This window comes from Labrus mixtus, chromosome 12 (genome assembly GCF_963584025.1).
Source record: "Labrus mixtus chromosome 12, fLabMix1.1, whole genome shotgun sequence".
In the NCBI taxonomy this organism is placed as follows: Eukaryota; Metazoa; Chordata; class Actinopteri; order Labriformes; family Labridae; genus Labrus; species Labrus mixtus.
Genome location: NC_083623.1, coordinates 26028624 through 26049500, shown reverse-complemented (window position 1 = coordinate 26049500; position 20877 = coordinate 26028624). Strand labels below are relative to the sequence as shown.

General features: G+C 41.9%; 1 protein-coding gene, 3 long non-coding RNA genes and 7 other non-coding genes across 14 annotated transcripts in view; 7 read left to right on the top strand and 4 right to left on the bottom strand.

The window, feature by feature from the left end:
* LOC132984533 (uncharacterized) overlaps nt 1-20877 on the bottom strand; it is a 301578-nt gene that overhangs the window by 153726 nt on the left and 126975 nt on the right. The window lies entirely within an intron of this gene.
* trnav-aac (transfer RNA valine (anticodon AAC)) lies at nt 22-94 on the top strand. The gene has a single exon. It is a non-coding gene; the product is annotated as a tRNA-Val (tRNA).
* On the bottom strand, nt 887-958 carry trnad-guc (transfer RNA aspartic acid (anticodon GUC)). Its single transcript has one exon. It is a non-coding gene; the product is annotated as a tRNA-Asp (tRNA).
* On the top strand, nt 1175-1247 carry trnav-cac (transfer RNA valine (anticodon CAC)). Its single transcript has one exon. It is a non-coding gene; the product is annotated as a tRNA-Val (tRNA).
* trnav-aac (transfer RNA valine (anticodon AAC)) lies at nt 1662-1734 on the top strand. Its single transcript has one exon. It is a non-coding gene; the product is annotated as a tRNA-Val (tRNA).
* On the top strand, nt 2815-2887 carry trnav-cac (transfer RNA valine (anticodon CAC)). The gene has a single exon. It is a non-coding gene; the product is annotated as a tRNA-Val (tRNA).
* trnav-aac (transfer RNA valine (anticodon AAC)) lies at nt 3306-3378 on the top strand. Its single transcript has one exon. It is a non-coding gene; the product is annotated as a tRNA-Val (tRNA).
* Nucleotides 4171-4242, bottom strand: trnad-guc (transfer RNA aspartic acid (anticodon GUC)). The gene has a single exon. It is a non-coding gene; the product is annotated as a tRNA-Asp (tRNA).
* Nucleotides 4725-20877, top strand: part of LOC132984534 (uncharacterized) — a 93866-nt gene continuing 77713 nt past the window's right edge. Inside the window, exon 1 of the long non-coding RNA XR_009674951.1 lies at nt 4725-5033. This is a non-coding gene — a long non-coding RNA (uncharacterized LOC132984534). The remainder of the gene's footprint in view (nt 5034-20877) is intronic.
* LOC132984540 (uncharacterized) lies at nt 5112-7539 on the bottom strand. Its single transcript, XR_009674957.1, has 2 exons — nt 7495-7539; nt 5112-5619 (listed from the first exon to the last, which is right to left on the bottom strand). It is a non-coding gene; the product is annotated as an uncharacterized LOC132984540 (long non-coding RNA).
* Nucleotides 11105-20877, top strand: part of LOC132984436 (adhesion G protein-coupled receptor F5-like) — a 35872-nt gene continuing 26099 nt past the window's right edge. For all 4 annotated transcript variants that reach the window (XM_061051276.1, XM_061051277.1, XM_061051275.1 and 1 more), the window contains exons 1-3: nt 11105-11188; nt 12745-12818; nt 13053-13104. In XM_061051276.1, coding sequence (XP_060907259.1) covers nt 12750-12818; nt 13053-13104 — 121 coding nt within the window. In that variant the 5' untranslated portion in view covers nt 11105-11188; nt 12745-12749. The remainder of the gene's footprint in view (nt 11189-12744; nt 12819-13052; nt 13105-20877) is intronic.

Below are 20877 nucleotides of genomic sequence, written 5' to 3'. Positions count from 1 at the left end.
ACCACAAGGAGCCTTTTGTCAGTTTCCGTAGTGTAGTGGTCATCACATTCGCCTAACACGCGAAAGGTCCCCGGTTTGAGGCCGGGTGGAAACAAGCGGATGTTCTCTTTCTGCTGTGTATAATCTCCTTTGGCAGACACGTCCGCTTGAATGCTAAATCCTCACGCAGGGACCGCATCTCCTTTTTCACAGGCATTCAGGTCCCCTTTTGTAACCCAATAGCAATTACCAATGGCATTTTAGGGGACCTGGCTTATATGCAGGAAGTCCATCAAAGTTGAGAGCAAAAGAGGCAAACCGGAGGCAAACCTGGAACCTATCTGCTCTCATCTGACGACTACATAGCCTTATGTTAATCTCTCAGAACATATCTGCTTATTGCGGCAGGGAGCAATCAGGTGGTAAATGTAATCTCTCCACCCCAACTCCATGCTGGTGTCTCGAGTAGCTAGTCACACTGTTATAGATGACCAGCACACAGAATCGGTAGTCATGGCCAGGATGTCCTTCAAAGCTTGTGTCGAGGTCCAGAAATATTGTCTGTTGCTCTGAGCTTGCTAGGAGTATAACAATCAGACTGTGCCCAGTCCAATACTCAGGCAACCTCACAATGTTTGGAGCACTGTGTAAACCATGGTGTACACAGGTACACCATGGTTTGATGATAAGTACAGCTGAGGGGGACTTAAAAATTCACTGTGACAATGCCAATTTCTCATTTTCTTTTACCTACCATGTATGAATTTCTCTCCTTGGCCCATTTCCTTAATTTTTCCTCTTTAGAGGTACAGAGAGTTAGCTTTTTCACCTTAGCTTGAGAGTGGGGCTAGCGTGAAGCCCTTTTCTTATGTGGCAAGTAATGGGAGTGCTGCTAGAAAGAATAGATCTCCCCGTCGGGGAATCGAACCCCGGTCTTCCGCGTGACAGGCGGAGATACTGTCCACTATACTAACGAGGACTTCTGTGGTGCTGTTTTTGGCTCGTGAACGGGCTGATGGCAGTGTTCCAGCATTTACCAGCATTTAAAATACAGCCGATCCAGTAGGCAGAGTTTTGCTGACAGTGTTAAGTGGTGAAAGTCCCACAAATGTTGGGTTAAGTCCTCCCCGTGCTGCATCAGCAGTCGCCGGTGATTGAGTGCATGCCAGGAAACACAAAGAATGCACACCGACCAGTTTCCGTAGTGTAGTGGTTATCACGTTCGCCTCACACGCGAAAGGTCCCCGGTTCGAAACCGGGCGGAAACATTCTATTGGTGTGTTTTACCCCCCTGAGGATTTATCTCTAACTCAACTCTGTCCAAACATCACGTGCCGTGTCGATATAAAGCACAGTGAACACATTGGTTGATAAAGGCGAAAGACAGGAACCAGCAACTTCAATCACCCCGTCCATTTCCAATAGTTATGTCCATTTGAGCTGCAGTGTATTGCATACACCTTACCTTTCCATTCTCTTTAGCTTTCATCCTGAAAGTAACCATCTTGTCACCTGTGCAGAATGACGTGGTGTTTGTTGCTGGTAGTTCTGTCGTTCATGGTGCATAACCATCAGCAGGTAGAAAAGTCAACTCTGAATAACCGGTTGTCCAGCATTTGAAGCGTTTGAATTCAGAAAGCCAGTTGACTACGTGACGAATGACCACAAGGAGCCGTTTGTCAGTTTCCGTAGTGTAGTGGTCATCACGTTCGCCTAACACGCGAAAGGTCCCCGGTTCGAGACCGGGCGGAAACAAGCAGATGTTCTCTTTCTGCTGTGTATAATCTCCTTTGGCAGACACGTCCGCTTGAATGCTAAATCCTCACGCAGGGACCGCATCTCCTTTTTCACAGGCATTCAGGTCCCCTTTTGTAGCCCAATAGCAATTACCAATGGCATTTTAGGGGACCTGGCTTATATGCAGGAAGTCCATCAAAGTTGAGAGCAAAAGAGGCAAACCGGAGACAAACCTGGAACCTATCTGCTCTCATCTGACGACTACATAGCCTTATGTTAATCTCTCAGAACATATCTGCTTATTGCGGCAGGGAGCAATCAGGTGGTAAATGTAATCTCTCCACCCCAACTCCATGCTGGTGTCTCGAGTAGCTAGTCACACTGTTATAGATGACCAGCACACAGAATCGGTAGTCATGGCCAGGATGTCCTTCAAAGCTTGTGTCGAGGTCCAGAAATATTGTCTGTTGCTCTGAGCTTGCTAGGAGTATAACAATCAGACTGTGCCCAGTCCAATACTCAGGCAACCTCACAATGTTTGGAGCACTGTGTAAACCATGGTGTACACAGGTACACCATGGTTTGATGATAAGTACAGCTGAGGGGTACTTAAAAATTCACTGTGAGAATGCCAATTTCTCATTTTCTTTTACCTACCATGTATGAATTTCTCTCCTTGGCCCATTTCCTTAATTTTTCCTCTTTAGAGGTACAGAGAGTTAGCTTTTTCACCTTAGCTTGAGAGTGGGGCTAGCGTGAAGCCCTTTTCTTATGTGGCAAGTAATGGGGGTGCTGCTAGAAAGAATAGATCTCCCCGTCGGGGAATCGAACGCCGGTCTTCCGCGTGACAGGCGGAGATACTGTCCACTATACTAACGAGGACTTCTGTGGTGCTGTTTTTGGCTCGTGAACGGGCTGATGGCAGTGTTCCAGCATTTACCAGCATTTAAAATACAGCCGATCCAGTAGGCAGAGTTTTGCTGACAGTGTTAAGTGGTGAAAGTCCCACAAATGTTGGGTTAAGTCCTCCCCGTGCTGCATCAGCAGTCGCCGGTGATTGAGTGCATGCCAGGAAACACAAAGAATGCACACCGACCAGTTTCTGTAGTGTAGTGGTTATCACGTTCGCCTCACACGCTAAAGGTCCCTGGTTCGAAACCGGGCGGAAACATTCTATTGGTGTGTTTTACCCCCCTGAGGATTTATCTCTAACTCAACTCTGTCCAAACATCACGTGCCGTGTCGATATAAAGCACAGTGAACACATTGGTTGATGAAGGAAGGCGAAAGACAGGAACCAGCAACTTCAATCACCCCGTCCATTTCCAATAGTTATGTCCATTTGAGCTGCAGTGTATTGCATACACCTTACCTTTCCATTCTCTTTAGCTTTCATCCTGAAAGTAACCATCTTGTCACCTGTGCAGAATGACGTGGTGTTTGTTGCTGGTAGTTCTGTCGTTCATGGTGCATAACCATCAGCAGGTAGAAAAGTCAACTCTGAATAACCGGTTGTCCAGCATTTGAAGCGTTTGAATTCAGAAAGCCAGTTGACTACGTGACGAATGACCACAAGGAGCCTTTTGTCAGTTTCCGTAGTGTAGTGGTCATCACATTCGCCTAACACGCGAAAGGTCCCCGGTTCGAGACCGGGCGGAAACAAGTGGATGTTCTCTTTCTGCTGTGGATAATCTCCTTTGGCAGACACGTCCGCTTGAATGCTAAATCCTCACGCAGGGACCGCATCTCCTTTTTCACAGGCATTCAGGTCCCCTTTTGTAACCCAATAGCAATTACCAATGGCATTTTAGGGGACCTGGCTTATATGCAGGAAGTCCATCAAAGTTGAGAGCAAAAGAGGCAAACCGGAGGCAAACCTGGAACCTATCTGCTCTCATCTGACGACTACATAGCCTTATGTTAATCTCTCAGAACATATCTGCTTATTGCGGCAGGGAGCAATCAGGTGGTAAATGTAATCTCTCCACCCCAACTCCATGCTGGTGTCTCGAGTAGCTAGTCACACTGTTATAGATGACCAGCACACAGAATCGGTAGTCATGGCCAGGATGTCCTTCAAAGCTTGTGTCGAGGTCCAGAAATATTGTCTGTTGCTCTGAGCTTGCTAGGAGTATAATAATCAGACTGTGCCCAGTCCAATACTCAGGCAACCTCACAATGTTTGGAGCACTGTGTAAACCATGGTGTACACAGGTACACCATGGTTTGATGATAAGTACAGCTGAGGGGGACTTAAAAATTCACTGTGACAATGCCAATTTCTCATTTTCTTTTACCTACCATGTATGAATTTCTCTCCTTGGCCCATTTCCTTAATTTTTCCTCTTTAGAGGTACAGAGAGTTAGCTTTTTCACCTTAGCTTGAGAGTGGGGCTAGCGTGAAGCCCCTTTCTTATGTGGCAAGTAATGGGAGTGCTGCTAGAAAGAATAGATCTCCCCGTCGGGGAATCGAACCCCGGTCTTCCGCGTGACAGGCGGAGATACTGTCCACTATACTAACGAGGACTTCTGTGGTGGTGATTTTGGCTCGTGAACGGGCTGATGGCAGTGTTCCAGCATTTACCAGCATTTAAAATACAGCCGGTCCAGTAGGCAGAGTGGTGAAAGTCCATTCCCATCAGGAATCGAACCCTGGTCTTCCGTGCGTGAGCTTAGATGACCAGAAGGATGTGTTCTTGCTCAGACTTTGACATGTTTGTTCTGTTGTGGACCAAATAAAATGTACACTGAGTACTGTTCTGTTTTAATGATCTGCCTCATTTTTCTTTATGTATGCATGGCAACAACATGTACACTGGCAAGATGACCTTAAATGTTTGTTGCAGCTTCTAAACACAACATTCAAATTAGACCCCTCCTCCTGGGCTCATCGCCCCCTCCAGAAGGTCACACTCACTGCAGGACGTCGTGTGTACAATTACTGCTTGTACCTACACTGCAAGCTACCGTACGCTAGCACAAGCTAACCGCAGGTGTTTGCACCTGCCTGTCCAACAGGAAGGGGAAAAACTCCATGTCTGAGGGTGAAAGACCACACAAGATTCACCCTTGTTTCAGAACGAGCTTTATCTGCCTCACTATGATTATACTTTCTTCTTGCCGCTACACCCATGTCTGGCATATTCACAGGTAGGAAATCACACCCAATTGCTGAACTGTTTCCACTCCTAAACTCATCTGAGCGCTATCATTGGCTGGAGGAAACACAACAACTCCCCACCCAGAACCAGCCAGAGTCAAGAAAAGCAAACCAAAACATAAAAATCCAGTCAGAGGACAAAGTCTCTGCAGACTCAGTCACCACCACACGTGTGTGTGTGTGTGTGTGTGTGTGTGTGTGTGTGTGTGTGTGTTTGTGTGACGTATAAAACAGGTTCTCTGCATTCAAAAAGTATTTATTATATGACAAAAACACAGTAATATAAGATCACTTATTAAGATTAATGCCTTTTATATGTAGCTACATGTTTTGTTTTTTTAAGTGCATCAAGAAATTAAAGTACCTGAAAGAAAATATCGGTGCACTTCTGCCTCTAGTGGTCAGAAATGAGAATGACGACACACATTTTCCCGTGTATATCTCCTGACCTATAGCAAGTACATGAAACTCCTTTCTCAAAGAAGATAATTAATACTATTTATCCAACATAAATGAATGTAATAACATACATATAAATGCTTGTATGTATAACAGAGTTGTAAGCTGTGCAGCAGCTTTAAAAAGAAAACCGTATTCATGATTAGTTGTCGTAACGTTGGAGAAAAAGTGTCGAGCTCCGTTGGTTGTCTTTCAGAGTGGACTGGTTGAAGCGCTCTGCAAACATTATGAAGTGTTGAGAGACTGAGTCACATTAGAGTCGTTGGATGAGATGTTGTAACCATCTGGAAAAAAACAAAACACAGCAACAAAATAATGTGTTTAGTCCTTCGCCAAAAAGGAAAGAAAAACGATTGATACTAAGACAAGTCCACAGACTTCCCAGCTCCTGGTGAGGCTAAACCTTTGCCGTAGTCCTACTGCTTGGTGCTCACAGTGATGAGCTTTCTTTGTTTCAATGACAAATCTACAACAATCTGAATGATACTCAAAATAACAGCTTGGGCTCTCATTGCTAGGACCCGACCAATATGGGAATTTTGGGGCCGATATCAATATGGGGGAGAAAGAACATCCGACACGGATATATTGGCTGATACCTTTCTTAGATCTATCTTCGATTTGCAGAGATAGATATACACATATATTGCGTTGATCCCTCAAATTCAGTTATCAAACACAACTGGAAAGTAACTGTGCATTTACGTCCATCAATGGTTGACACCAGAAAAGTGTGCTAAATGGATTACAACAAGCATCATCACTCTACAGCCAGAAAGAGAACTGCTAGTGTAATACACTTAACTCAAATGAAATGCTATTTGACTGGTGAATAAAGCTACAAATATCAGCGCATATATGCGATCAAATTAGCCGATACCGATAGTCACTTGATATGCTAATATCGGCCGATATTATCAGCTGGCCGATTAATCGGTCGGGCTCTAATTATTGCCTTGAGTCTGTAAAATCAGGATACCACTAAACAAATGGAATCCAAAATCATGAATTTGATCTTGCTTTGTAAGGCGGCCCATGTCTGTCGACCTGCTGCACTTTGGGGAGAGAGAGAGAGAGCTCTCTTAACATAATCACTACCGAGTGCTGTGCTGGCCTGCGGAGCTGTGGAAACACATCAGATTGTCTTTAGTTGTTTAAAGCAGATGATTATTGTAATGGAAAAATTCTGTTTACTGTCGAGGACACATTTTACTTACAGCTCGCTTGAGAAATGCTACAATAAGTTAATACGTAATATTCTTGTTTTGTCTTTACCCAAGGACGAAGGTTTCTCACAAATAGCTAAATATCAAAGATACTCAGACTTGAACTTTCCTTGACATTACTGTTGTGCGACGTGTTGAAATGTATGACAAAATGTATTTGATATTTGACTGCGCCTGTATCTGCAATCCTTATATAGTCATGCAGGTTTTTCTGTGAAGCATGTGTATATAAACCCAAGCATATTGTGATTACTTCGAGCTTTTCCTTCAGACTGTACTGACACTCTGAAAGCTTTGTTCCTTCTACTTGCAAGAAGAATTAAACTAAACAAAGACATTGATTGACTCATGATCCTTTCTTTTGCATTGTTAACAGAAATTTCCAGCACACTATAAACCTAAAGTTGGCCGGAAAATGTCACCAGTTGGTTGCACGAAATGAATAAACAGAGTAGCTATACTGAAAAATATGAATAAAGAAGTGCCACAATTTGGGCAGTCTCTGTGATACATGTTGAGATTTTTCACTGGATCAGAAAAACACCTTAACCTGCTTATTGGCTACCGGGCCCCAACACAGTATTTGGAAATGAACTTTAAAATACAAAACTTTCTGAATATCTATCCAAGTGTTGTTTAATTTCAGTAGTGGACTGGGTGGGTAATTAATGTAAAGGAACGCCTCACAGGTGTACGCCGCTATCAATCAGTTAAGTTGTAGTTTACACATGTTGTTCTCATGGGTGTAATGCTCAATTTAAAGATATTCGTTCCAGCTGCTACTTAGATATCACACTCACAAGAATAGGATAATACAGAGAAAAAAAGTTTGTTTTCCGACCGTGGCTGTTGACCGAACTGAGGCATTGTGAAACCACTAAAGAAGCATTGAGACAGAGCTTTTTTCTTTTTTTTTTTAAATTACTGCTTTACCTCTTCCTCGTCTCCAGAGCCGGAGGAATCCAAATGCACTCGATATTATCTTACCACATACCAACAAAAAGAGTGCCAAAAACCTGTCCACACACAGATGCCCCTTCTCCCCCACAGCTGCCCCTTCACCAGTACAGACTGGGACCATGTACATGTTATTTTGTCTGCACTGAACATCAGCAGCTCCACATGATGTCATTGGAAACATCCTTAGAAACAGCACATACAATTGAATCAAGTACAAAAGAGCAGAGCTCCTGCATTGAGTGGCACCAATTAAGAAGATACAGAGTCACATCCTCCAAATTTGGAGAGATCTGTCACACCAGAAGTCACAGCTCTGCTGTAAATCTTGTCAGACTGCAGACATGAGGAGGGGGCTTGAAATGGAGCCTGCAGCTGTAGAGGAGTACTGCAGAGCAAGGGATGTGAACCATTACCCTTGTGGGTTCCTCATCCACCCTGACGTACTATGGATGGGATCATCACCTGATGGTATTGTCTATGACCCACAGGGGCAACCAGTCTTTGGCCTCCTAGAAATTAAATGCCCAAATGTAGTGAGCTATGTGGACTGCCCATATATAAAGACGTTGTTGTCTATACACAGGAAGACATGTTTATCCAGAAAATTCCCAGAGACATGGAAACCACAAAAAACCAAAAGAAAAAAATTACCATTTATTTTTCTATGAGTACCTACCCACTTCCTTAGATACCTAGACTAAAATTAGACTGCCAAGCAAAAATGCTCAGTAGGAAGCAAAGGCGTCAGCAGTGTGTTCTCCATGATGGATTCAATTTTAAATGTATGTTGTTGTTTTGCACTACGTTAATTATTTGGTTATAATGTTTCCATTGTGCTTAAAAATGAAATGTTTTACACTTGTGAGAATGTATGTTTTGCAATATAATGTGATCAATAGCATGGGAGTGTTTCATGTATAAAATACATGTTCTGCAATACAATGTGATCAATAGCATGTTGTTGTAGGAGTGTTGTTGAAGTCATTGAATATTGGTTTGTTGAAATACATTCACTTTGGACCCAGATTTCTTTTGCTTACCGTCTTTTCTTTAGAAATTACATTTATACATGACAGATTTCATGTTAGTATATACAGATAATTGCTATTTACTAAATTAACATTTGCACTAAGCAGCCCTTTGAGAGTGCAATTGGACTTGTATGCAGATTCTAACTCGCTTTGGAGAAGCTGTGATTTTGGACACTGGCACCTCAGCTCTGTGCAGTCTAGTCAAAACTGATCTTTGTCAAGCTGGTAAAGGAGAAAAATAATTATTGTTGCTATTTTCATTATTAACAGTACTTACTGCTGGAAAAGTGGGCTCTGTGAAGTTGCCTCTCTGTGCTTGTGTCACCCTGACCATAGATGGTACTGCAGGTTCTATTTGGGTCCAGAAGCGCATGAGGAGGTCATAAGATCCAAACCTTAAATAATACAATTTAGATGTTAATATTCAAATTTGAATGGTTGTATTTTTTATAAAAACCACCATAAAATATGATTACCATAGCCTTGATTTCTTACACACACACCCACACAAACAAACACACACACACACACACACACACACACACACACAAACATACACACACACACACACACACACACACACACACACACACAAACATACACACACACACACACACACACACACAAACACACACACACACACACACACACACACACACACACACACAAACATACACACACACACACCCACACAAACACACACACACACACACACACACACACACACACACACACACACAATAATATGTTTTAAATATTACATGTACAAGGATTCTGACAGCTGCTATTCCTCTACATTGCCACATACTTTAAATCCTGCACACAAACTTTGAGGCAGCACTGCATGCTAGTTTCATTAATTCAACAGCAAGCTCGACTCATTAAGATATGCGTAGATCAGCTACATGTTTTAACACACGCAAACCTTTAGTGAATCAGACGGACCTTAGATGTCTAATGCTGAATTTGCACATGAACAGCTGTCTATAATGTAACTGTCACTGTTTTGCACATTTACACCTCTGCCTCCCAGGAATGTAGGTTAACAGGTATGCTGGAATCTTACCTTGTGAAAAAACATATGTCTCTGTCTGAGCCAGCAAACCGGTGAATGCCAAACCGCTGCTTCAAGTGAAGTGTCTGGACTTGTTTTCTCAGCTGGTCGATCTCACTTCTTAGGGCCTTGTTTTCATCGAGAGCTAGGTCTACAACTGCCGGATCTGGAGCTGCCGCGTGGTCATTTGTGATGCTAGCTGCCTCCTCACATGATGTGTCCTCCTCCTCTACTGGCCGCTCTCTCCTCTCCCACACCCCCGCCTGTCTTGAAAGTGGAAGAGAGAAATTGTTCCACTCGAACAAGGCAGGGACTGCTCCCTTCCTCAACAATCTTTCTGTCTCAGATAGGGGCTCACGAACATCTTAGTTTGTAAAATGCCGGCTACAAACACGGGTATGGGGGCTAACCGCAAAGTGATCTCGCCTAATAGCATAAATCCATTTTCGTCTCCGTTGGAAACGTGTGAAAACTGAGTGCTGAATTGTATTTACTTGATGCAGAACATAATGGCACACAACAATGTCCAGCTGTAGAACTAATATTCCGTTGAAATGTATAGCTTTTCCTTGACATTACCGTATTTTAGAAGCAGCAGTGAAGCGATCAGAAACCGAAAATTAACCGGATATGATGAGGCTGGCTGAGATTTTACCAGAACTACGTCACCACCCCTGTGTGCATATAGCCTATTGGAGACTGCTATGATTGATTGCTCCTGGACCAATGAAAACTAAGCCCTAATAAAACACAGAATTAAAGGGAAAGCAACCCAAAATGTGATACCCAAAGACAGTTTTCTACACACACAGATTCAGAAAGTTGAAATGTTAATGGTGTCATTTTAAAGATTTTTGACTTTTGGCAGAAACAAGGAAAGCAGAAGTGACACTTGAGACCAACAACACAGAGTTTGTCTTTGTACCTTTTCCCCCCGGGACACAATGGTCAATACATTAATTCTTAGACATGCTGATATAAATAAAATAATCTAGCCCGAGACTTTTACGTAGCCTTTCCAGACTTTTGTAGCAAATTATAACTCCATTTCTGTTTCTATTTTGGCCTTGGAGGAAGTAGCTTTCAGGGTATATGTGGTGTCATGTGCTTTGTTTTCACAGGAATATGTTTTTGGTAAATGCTTGAGGCACAAAAGAAACTGTGCAACAGAGCCCTCTGGCAGTCAAGGTGGCTCAACAAATAATCCGCACATAGAGAATAAAGTCTTAAACCTGAGACACCTTGACAATACATTGACTTCTAAGCAGTCAGAACGCCCGACCACAACCACCTTCCGACTGTCTTTTCATACTGAAAAAACATTTTGATCTAAATCACTGTTCTCCTCTCTACAATCAACAAGTGCATCTATAGTCATACCATAGATCAGGTCGCCTAACCTGCCAGACAGGTGTGTTTGTGTGTGTGTGTGTGTGTGTGTGTGTGTGTGTGTGTGTGTGTGTGTGTGTGTGTGTGTGTGTGTGTGTCTTTGATTATCAGTCTACATTTCTGGTGCAGAGGTGCAGTTAAATATTCCTTCCTGACAAGAGGCATTTTATTTGGAGCCGGGAGACAAATCGAGGTAAACAAATTTGATTCTTGTCGCAGCTTTACCCCTCAGCTTGTCTGTGTTATTTCTTTGTCCTTTCAGGCATATGTTAGGGGGGAGATTCTTCACAATACAGGGAAAGCACAGATTTGAATGAGCTAGGACAGTCTTAACCTTGAAAGTAGAAACTAAACCAGTACCACATATCATATCTTCGACAACAGTTAAGATTTAGAGAAGCTAGGAAAGGCAAATAAGGAGAAATTAGAACATTTGTTTTGATTGGTAATTACTACAAATGTACTTTGAGTTATTGAAACAGTAGTGACATGAGCACTCATGAGCATTGCGATGAGTCCCAAGTACTCATCGCAATGAGAGCAGTAGAAAGTCCGATGACAGATTTTTTTAAACATTTGGCATGTGGCGGGAGTTTGTACCCGTGCCTGCTGTTGGCTGGTAGGTTAAAGGCTCGGATGGATCTCAAATTAGAAAAAACTTTATCGCTAATTGAAATTGATTAAAAACAATTACCTTAGAATAGAAGTAAGCAGATTAAAACAAGACCAACTCCTTCTTTTAGATATGGTTGAATGTATTTTAATTATTTTGAATTGAGGATGTTGTGCAAAATAAAACATAACTTCACTCTTGAACATTATCAACATTTCATGTTTTTTTCGATAAGAAGCTTATCTTTAATTAGAATTATTGACTATGAAAAATGTGGAGTTCTTTGCCTAAAATGCCTTAGTCTAAGATTGCGTGTACTTAGAGCTCCCATTGGACGATATGATAGGTGGTGGACATCTTCACCTACTACCAATCAAACAAAAATCTGTTGTATCAGCCAATTTCAAAAAGATTAAAATTTCAATGTAGAAATACGAATACTACAAATAGACCGGGAGAATCTTACGTACTCATTTCAAGTATGGCATTTGAGTATTGCTGTGTCCCTTCACCATCAGATTGTTGCTGTAGGATCAATAAAGTCAAATCAAATACATTCGTATTGCTCGACATATCTTTGTTCCCGGTTGGAAGGTATGCACAGTGGTCTCGGCTGGTGGAATGGAATCTACCACCTGCTTAGAGCACTCAGAAACAAAAGACAGTAAATACTTATCATATTTAATCAATTAAAACAAGTCCTAATCTTCCTAAAGATTCAAAAACCTTTCTGTCATTTTTAACCATGCAAAACCCGTACCATACTCTAGGCTTTGATTTCTGATACTGTCTGAGTAAAAAGATAAACTATTGTTGCAGAAACATTACAATTAAAGGTATCTGCCTTCGACTCTGTGCAGAGTTTACAAAAAGCTTGTCATATACAGTATGTCACAATCTTAGTGTAGTGAGGGGTTCTCTCCCTCCCTGCCGCTGTATGGTACTGTGCCAGGTTAACCGGCACGTTAATGATGGGGCGGTGCCATGCGCATCATTAAATACAGGTGGGGTCAGATCTAGCATCTATTTCTTAACCACCTTCTTATTTTCAGTATCTCTAGAAATTCTACTTATTTCCTCCCATTAAATCAAATAAGTAATGACAAAACTTTGTGTTGGCTGTATTTCCTCTCTAGTTGGGATGGGGTTGCCAAAGGCTGCAGCATGCGTAGCTGTTCTCCTGGTTATATACTACAGTCTGGATAATCAGGTAGGAACACCGTCTCTACATGTCGTTCTTTACATAAGAATTTAAAAAAAATTATTAAGTTATAGCCCTCAAGTTGGAAGTGCTGCATCATGAGATACTGCATCTGGAGTGATTTGGCGACATAACAAATAATTTATCATGTTTTGTACGTTTGGTAGTGAGGTACAGATTTGCTTTTGTTTAAGGCAGACTTTATGAGTGAATTAATCATTATTTATTGTATATGTTTTCCAGGAAGTGATGGAAACAAAAGCATCATATAATCATTCCAGAGGCAAAAGACAGGGTGAGTCACATTTTCAATGACAGATCTGATTTCAACCAAATGTTTCAGCTCTATAAGTGGTGCTCTTTGCTACGTGTGTGCGCTCAACAGAGCACAGAGTGTTCACTCGTTTGGCTGTTTTTTTCTTGGTCTATGACCAAGTTATTTCAATGTGGAAACAAAAGCAGATGATGTTCTTCTGTTTTCACGTCTTTTCAGCTGTTTCCAATTCCTCTGAATATGTACTCAAGGTTATCAGAAGCATCTCCAACCCCGAAAGTTTACGAACCGTTTTAAACACATTAGACTTCCCTTTAATGATCAACGGTATACTGTTGAAATTATCAACACTGATACCTTATCCTGTCAAATAAATCATCACCTGATGCCCTGCTCAGGAAAACACACGTCACAACAACTTAAAGATGCTACTAGCTCAGCTACACTGCAGTATCCCCCACTCTCTCCTCCCAAATAGTTATTGACTGCCTGGAGAGCTGAGAGCAGATTTATTCTATTCTATAAAGAAAACATGGTGGCTTCTGATTTTACTATTAAAGGTTGAAAAATATTGTTTTATTCTGAGGCTTTTAGGACATAAACAGGAAACTACTGCTCAAAAGTTATTAACAATCCTCATATTAGTGCACACATTATTTAGTGTTGCTATGACAACTCGCACATTTCAAATAACACTGTAGTCATTTTCAATTTGTAGGTATTTCACTGATTAGATCTCTGAAGGCAACAGAATTTAAAAAGTGATATTCAACACAATCCAATGCAAAATGTGGTTGACTTTAAATCAGGAACCTTTGTAGACAAACTTTATAGTCTTTTATTCATTTTAGATTCATGAGTTGTTGGGGCAGCTGGAGCTCAGTGGTAGAGTCGGTCGTCTCTCAACCGGAAGGTCGATGGTTTGATCCCCAGCTCCTGCAGCTACATGTCCAATGTGTCCTTGGGCTAGACACTTAACCCCAAGTTGCTCCCACTGCCTTCATCAGTAGCATATGCTTGTGTGTGAATGGGATTAGTAACTTCTGATGGACTCTTTACATAGCAGCCTCTACCATCAGTGTGTGGATGTGTAGGTGTGACCTGAGGTGTAAAAGTGCTTTGAGTCGTCAGACGACTAGAGAAAATAAGTATACAAACGCAAGTCCATTTACAGTACCATTTGGCCAGTAGCTGATGTGTTGTATGCCCTGAAACCCTAAACTAAAGGCTCTGTTTCTGTCTGATTTATGCTGTGTGGGGTAATTACCTTACCTAACAAAGAAGCATCAGTGAAAGATAAAGGAATGCTTCCTCATACTCTTTCTGAAACAGGTGTGAGAACTTTGATCTGATCATTGGAATCCGAGGCATGCAGGGGGATAAAAAAACCCACAGGGTTTCCATGTCAAGAGATTACAACTTTTCCTGTTTATGTCCTACAAGCCTCAGAATATGAATATAATTTTTTAAGTGTTAAATTAAATCCACCTTTAAGATTAAAATTAGAAGCCATCATGTTTTCTTTGAATATAATATAATAGAATACATCTTTATCGTAGGAAGCCAATAACTTAGACAACATAGCAGCTACATTTACACATTAAAAACAGTTCAGATCTCATCGGTTATGTTGTAAGATAAAGGGTGTTTACTGCATTCGGGATAATTGACTTCTTAATTAAACACACTTTTAGTTGCCAAAGGAACTCTATAGCGTTTCTCAGAGCTCAGAGGCTCAAACTGTGGGTGGCTGTGGCTCAGTTGGTAGTCAATCGTCTCTCAACCGGAAGACCGGGCTCCTACAGCTACATGTTCGATGTGTCCTTGGGCAAGACACACAACCCCAAGTTGCTCCCACTGCTTCATTGTCGGTGTCTGAATGTGTACTGTATGAATTGATTAGTTAAAACTGATGGTCTCTCTACACAGCAGTCTCTACCATCAGTGTGTGAATGTGTAGGTGTGACCTGCGCTGTAAAAGCATTTTGAGTAGTCAGAAGACTAGAAAATAAATATACAAGCTCAAGTCCATTTTCCATTTCCATTTAACTGGCAGAAGAGAGGATGGGAGTTATCTGCAAGGATACTCCTCGCTTTCTTGATTGTCCTATCAGTAATTCGTTGAGACAAGGGTTTTTGTGGTTTTCTATTTTTCACTTTTTTCTTTGAGTAATTTGAGGCAGTTTGTACTTGAAAAAATCAATATGTAGTAAAAGTATGTCATGTTTTTGTATGGTTTACTTGAATCTATGTAACATCTCAACACACTGTGAAATACAGAAAAAGATACGATAAGATTAACCTTGATCTATCCCACAACGAAGAAATGTGCAGTGTTACAGCCGCCAAGACAGAGCTGCAATTGTTACACATGTGGTCTGAACATTCACAGTTTTAAAGCAACGTCAGGCACACAGTGTACATAAAGTTGAAAATGTATTTTCACCACAATAACAATAATAACTACACAGTATGTTAATTATACACAAAAATAAATATATTAAAACATTGCATTGACTTTTCAACACATGTTTAGAGACATGCAAGTGTTGTGTTGTGATACTGGTGTTTGGTAGAGTTGTGGTATTTAATTGTTTTCTAAATGCTGTGTCGTTAAAGGGGCTATAACTTTTTAAATGTATAAATCGTTTTTTATCGCCCATTAATAAGCGAACGGTTAACTGATGTGAAAAAGTAGCTGTTCATTGTCTATCTGTGTTGCCTGTATAAAATTTTTCCCCGGGTCGTATTTTCCGCTAAAGCTCCAGGAAGTGACATTTTATTCACGTTCACAACGTCCTCCTCACTCCGCTCCGCTTACAGAGGTCAACAGTACAAACTCATCACACACTCCTGCTCTCAGCCAGTGCCTGCAGAGACTGTCGTTTGTAGGATGGAGAATGAATACAGACACACAGACTCCTTCACAGACTTTCACATGAGTATGACCACTTACCTTCTCTGTAAAACTGCTAAATATCCAATGTTTCGCGATGATGATACTCGTTTGTATACGTACGGGAAAACACACTAAAGGGCATATAAAACCAGAAAAAGCATAATATGGGACCTTTAGACCTTCCGTAGTGTTCTCTGGTCCCCTCCCAAATCAGACCAGTGATGACATGTATAGCCGCATGTCATCACTCAACCGCTGGCTGTCGAGGTGGTGTCCAGCAAACGATGTGGGCTTCATAGATAACTGGCAGTCTTTTTGGGGAAAACCTGGTCTGCTAGCTAGAGACGGCATCCATCACACTTTGGACGGTGCAGCTCTATTATCTAGAAACATAGCAGAGGTTATTAGTCCTCCCTTAGATCTGTCTCCCAGTCACTATAGCTGTAATTCTGAATCGAACTGTAGTTGTACTATAGGTACTGTGTCTGTCCCCCGGCCCAGACCCGTTTTTATAAGTCATCCAAACGGCGTAAATCGTCAAAATCTCATTAGAATCAAAACTACGAATACGATTTTGCTACAAAATCAGAAAATTCACTGCGGACTTTTGAACATTAGGTCCTTAGCATCCAAGTCTCTTTTAGTGAATGATCTGATATCAGATCAGCATATTGATTTACTTTTTTGACTGAAACCTGGCTGTGTCGAGATGAATATGTTAGTTTGAATGAATCCACTCCTCCCAGTCATTTTTGTACTCATATACCTCGAGACACCGGACGAGGTGGTGGAGTAGCAGATATTTTTAATTCCAGTCTTTTAGTTAACCCTCGACCAAAGCTGAATTTTTCTTCTTTTGAAAGCCTTGTTCTTAGTCTTCCACATCCAGTCTCAAGAACCTTTCAGCCAGTTCTAGTTGTTTTAGTTTACCGCCCTCCTGGCCCATATTCTGAGTTTCTATCTGAATTTGCAGAATTTTTATCAGATTTAGTCCTTAGCAGTGATAGAATAATTGTTGTAGGTGACTTCAATATCCATGTGGATGTTGATAATGATAGCCTGAGCACAGCTTTCATGTCACTATTAGACTCTATTGGTTTCACCCAGGGTGTAAATGAACCAACTCATCGTTTTAACCACACCCTGGATCTTGTTTTAGCTTATGGAATTGAAATCCATAACCTTACAGTTTTCCTAGAAAATCCTCTGCTATCAGACCATTTTTTTATTACATTCGATTTTGTCCTACCAGAATTACCTCTGCCTGGAAGAGGTGTGCTCTCTAGAAGTTTGTCGGATAGTGCTGTGGCTAGATTTAAGGAAGCTATTTCAGCTGTTTTTGATTCAGTACCGTGTTTCAGCCCAGTTGGAAACTCTTATGATAGCTTTAGTCCCTCTCAGCTAGATCAGTTTGTTGATAGTGCAGTGGATTCGCTGAGAGTTGCTCTGGATTCGATTGCTCCCCTGAAACAGAAGGTTGTCAAGCGGCGGAGAGTGGCTCCATGGTTCAACTCAGAAACCTGTAGAATATGGCGCTCGACCAAAACGGTAGAATCTCGTTTTTTCTGGCAGGATAGTCATAGAAGATATATGAACGCTCTACGTCACGCCCGAGCTGTCTACTACTCCTATCTAATCGAGGAAAACAAAGGCAATCCTAGATACCTTTTCAGCACTGTAGCCAGGCTGACAGAGAGTCATGGCTCCATTGAGCCTTGTATTCCTCTAGCCCTCAGCAGTAATGATTTCCTTAGCTTTTTCAACAACAAAGTTCTAGACATCAGAGACAAAATTGGTAACCTCCTGCCCTTAACTGGTGCGGATACGTCTGATATGGCAGAGACAGTTCCAGGACCAGATATTAGTCTCGACTGTTTTTCTCCAATCGACCTTTCAGAGCTATATTCCATTTTTTCTGCGTCGAAACCGTCAACCTGTATTTTGGACCCAATCCCAACCAAGTTGCTTAAGGAAGTCTTTCCCTTAGTTAGCAACTCCATATTAGATATGATCAATATGTCTGTACTGGCAGGCTATGTACCACAGACATTTAAAGTAGCGGTAATCAAACCTCTACTTAAAAAGCCTATTCTGGACTCAGGAACTCTGGCTAACTACAGGCCTATATCCAACCTTCCTTTTTTCTCGAAGATCCTGGAGAAAGTGGTAGCTAATCAGCTGTGTGACTTTCTCCATGACAACAGTTTATTTGAGGAGTTCCAGTCAGGATTTAGAGTCCACCATAGCACTGAGACTGCACTAGTTAGAGTTACAAACGATCTACTTCTAGCCTCAGACAGGGGACTTCTGTCTGTGCTCGTCTTGTTAGATCTTAGTGCTGCTTTTGACACCATTGACCATCGGGTCCTGTTGTACAGACTGGAGCATTTGCTTGGAATTACAGGGACTGCTTTAAGTTGGTTTGAATCCTACTTATCAGACCGATCTCAGTTTGTACTTGTTAATGATGAGTCCTCTATGCACACTAAAGTTTGCCATGGAGTCCCACAAGGTTCAGTGCTCGGACCAATTCTCTTTACATTATATATGCTTCCTCTGGGAAATATTATGAGGAAACACTCCATACAGTTTCATTGTTATGCAGATGATACACAGCTTTATGTATCAATGAAGCCTGATGGCACCAGTCAGTTATGTAAGCTAGAAACGTGCCTTAAGGACGTTAGGACCTGGATGACCAGAAATGTTTTGCTACTTAACTCAGACAAGACTGAAGTTATTGTGCTAGGCCCTAAGAACCTCAGAGAGACTTTTTCTAGTGATTTGACTGTCCTTAATGACATCAGCCTGGCATCTAGCACCACTGTTAGGAATCTAGGAGTTTTTTTTATCAAGATATGTCCTTTAGCTCTCACATCAGTCAAGTTTCAAGAACAGCCTATTTTCACCTTCGTAATATATCCAAGATCAGGAATATCCTGTCGCAAAATGATGCAGAAAAACTAGTTCATGCATTTGTTACCTCCAGACTGGATTATTGTAACTCTCTTTTGTCAGGGTGCTCTGGCAAACTTCTAAAGACTCTTCAACTGGTCCAGAATGCTGCAGCTCGTGTACTGACCAGAACCAGGAAATGGGACCACATCACTCCTGTCCTGGCTTCTCTGCACTGGCTCCCTATACAGTCTAGAATAGAATTCAAGATCCTTCTTCTCACCTACAAAGCTCTAAATGGCCAGGCACCATCTTACCTGAAGGAGCTACTAGTGCCGTACTGTCCCTCGAGAGCATTGCGGTCCCGGAGTGCAGGCCTGCTGGTGGTACCTACAGTCTCCAAGTGTACTATGGGGGGTAAAGCCTTCAGTTATCGGGCTCCTCTCCTCTGGAACCGCCTTCCAGCCGGGGTCCGGGAGGCAGACACAGTCTGTATTTTTAAGAATAGACTTAAAACTTTCCTTTTTGATAAATCTTATAGTTAGGGCTGGTGCTGGTGTAGACCAGCTCTTAGTTATGCTGCTATAGGCTTAGACTACCAGGGGAACTGGCACCCTGAGCTCCTCTCTCTCTCTCTGTGCATATACAGTACATCATATTACTGCATGTATCTATCTATAAATCTCAGTCACTAACCACCTACTTTCCTGGGAGCTCTTGAGCTCTCCTAGGCTCCTCAAGATCGTCGGTTGACGGCTTGCCAGAACATGAGCCGGGGGTCCGGCCGAAGATTTCTGCCTTTTAATAAGGCAGTTTTTTCTTACCACTGTAACTTTTGCTGCTTTGCTAAAGTGCTCATGATGGATAGGCCGGATCTTTGTAACATAACAATGAGTAAGGTCTTTTACCTGCTTTTTGTAACATAACAATGAGTAAGGTCTTTTTACCTGCTCTTTTGTAATGTTAACAGACAAAGAGTAAGGTATTTTACCTGCTTCTTGTAAAGTGTCTCGAGGTAACACTTGTTATGAGTTGACGCTATACAAATAAAAATTGATTGATTGATTGATTGATTTGCTGTTCACATGAAGGAGTTATAAATTGGAACGCACCATAATTGAACACCATTAGGCGCAAGTGGCGGACATAAATTGTTCTTGGCTCGAGCTGCCATTGCCTGTTGGCTGCATTGTTGTGTTAACGAGCCAATGTTAGCGCTCTTTAGTTAGCGCTCTTTAGTTAGCTCATAGCTTCACATAAATTAATGTTAAGCATATTACTGAATGTAAGTACAAAGCCATGTTAAATAGCCCACCCAGTGACGTCATTATTAGAGCATGCGTGCCTGCGTGCACCGTTAAGAGGTAATGTGAGCATTCGCAGAATAAAACGGTCAGAGAGAGAGTTCCCGGACCAAAAGAGATGGTAGCGGACGTGTTTTTCTTCTGTTGATATTAGCCACTAGATGGTATTAGTTAACCACTTTGGATGACTGTAGGGACGCGATAGACTGCTGCAGAAATGTCTAACGTAACAGGTTATGGGCCCAGTCATGCAGGCCAAAAGTGGTTCAGACTTTTATTCGACGGTGATGAGAAAAACTACGAGCTCTGGGAAACGAGGTACCTCGCGCACATGGAGTTACGCGGCCTCAGAGAAGTCATCATGGAGGACCCGCAGATAGATGAGGACGACGAAGAAGCCCTCGCGGAAGATGAGACAAAGAACGGAGAGGCATATGCAGAGTTGGTGCAATGTCTAGACAACAAGAGTTTGTCATTGGTAATGAGGGACGCGAAACGTGATGGAAGAAGAGCACTTGAGATTCTTCGCGGGCACTATGCGGGAAAGGACAAACCCCGCGTTGTGAGTTTGTATTGTGAACTTTCCTCGCTCCATAAGGCTAGCAATGAAACTGTAACTGACTACATAATTCGAGCAGAGACTATATTCACATCATTGAGAAGAGCAGACGAGCATATTAGTGATGGGCTTCAGAT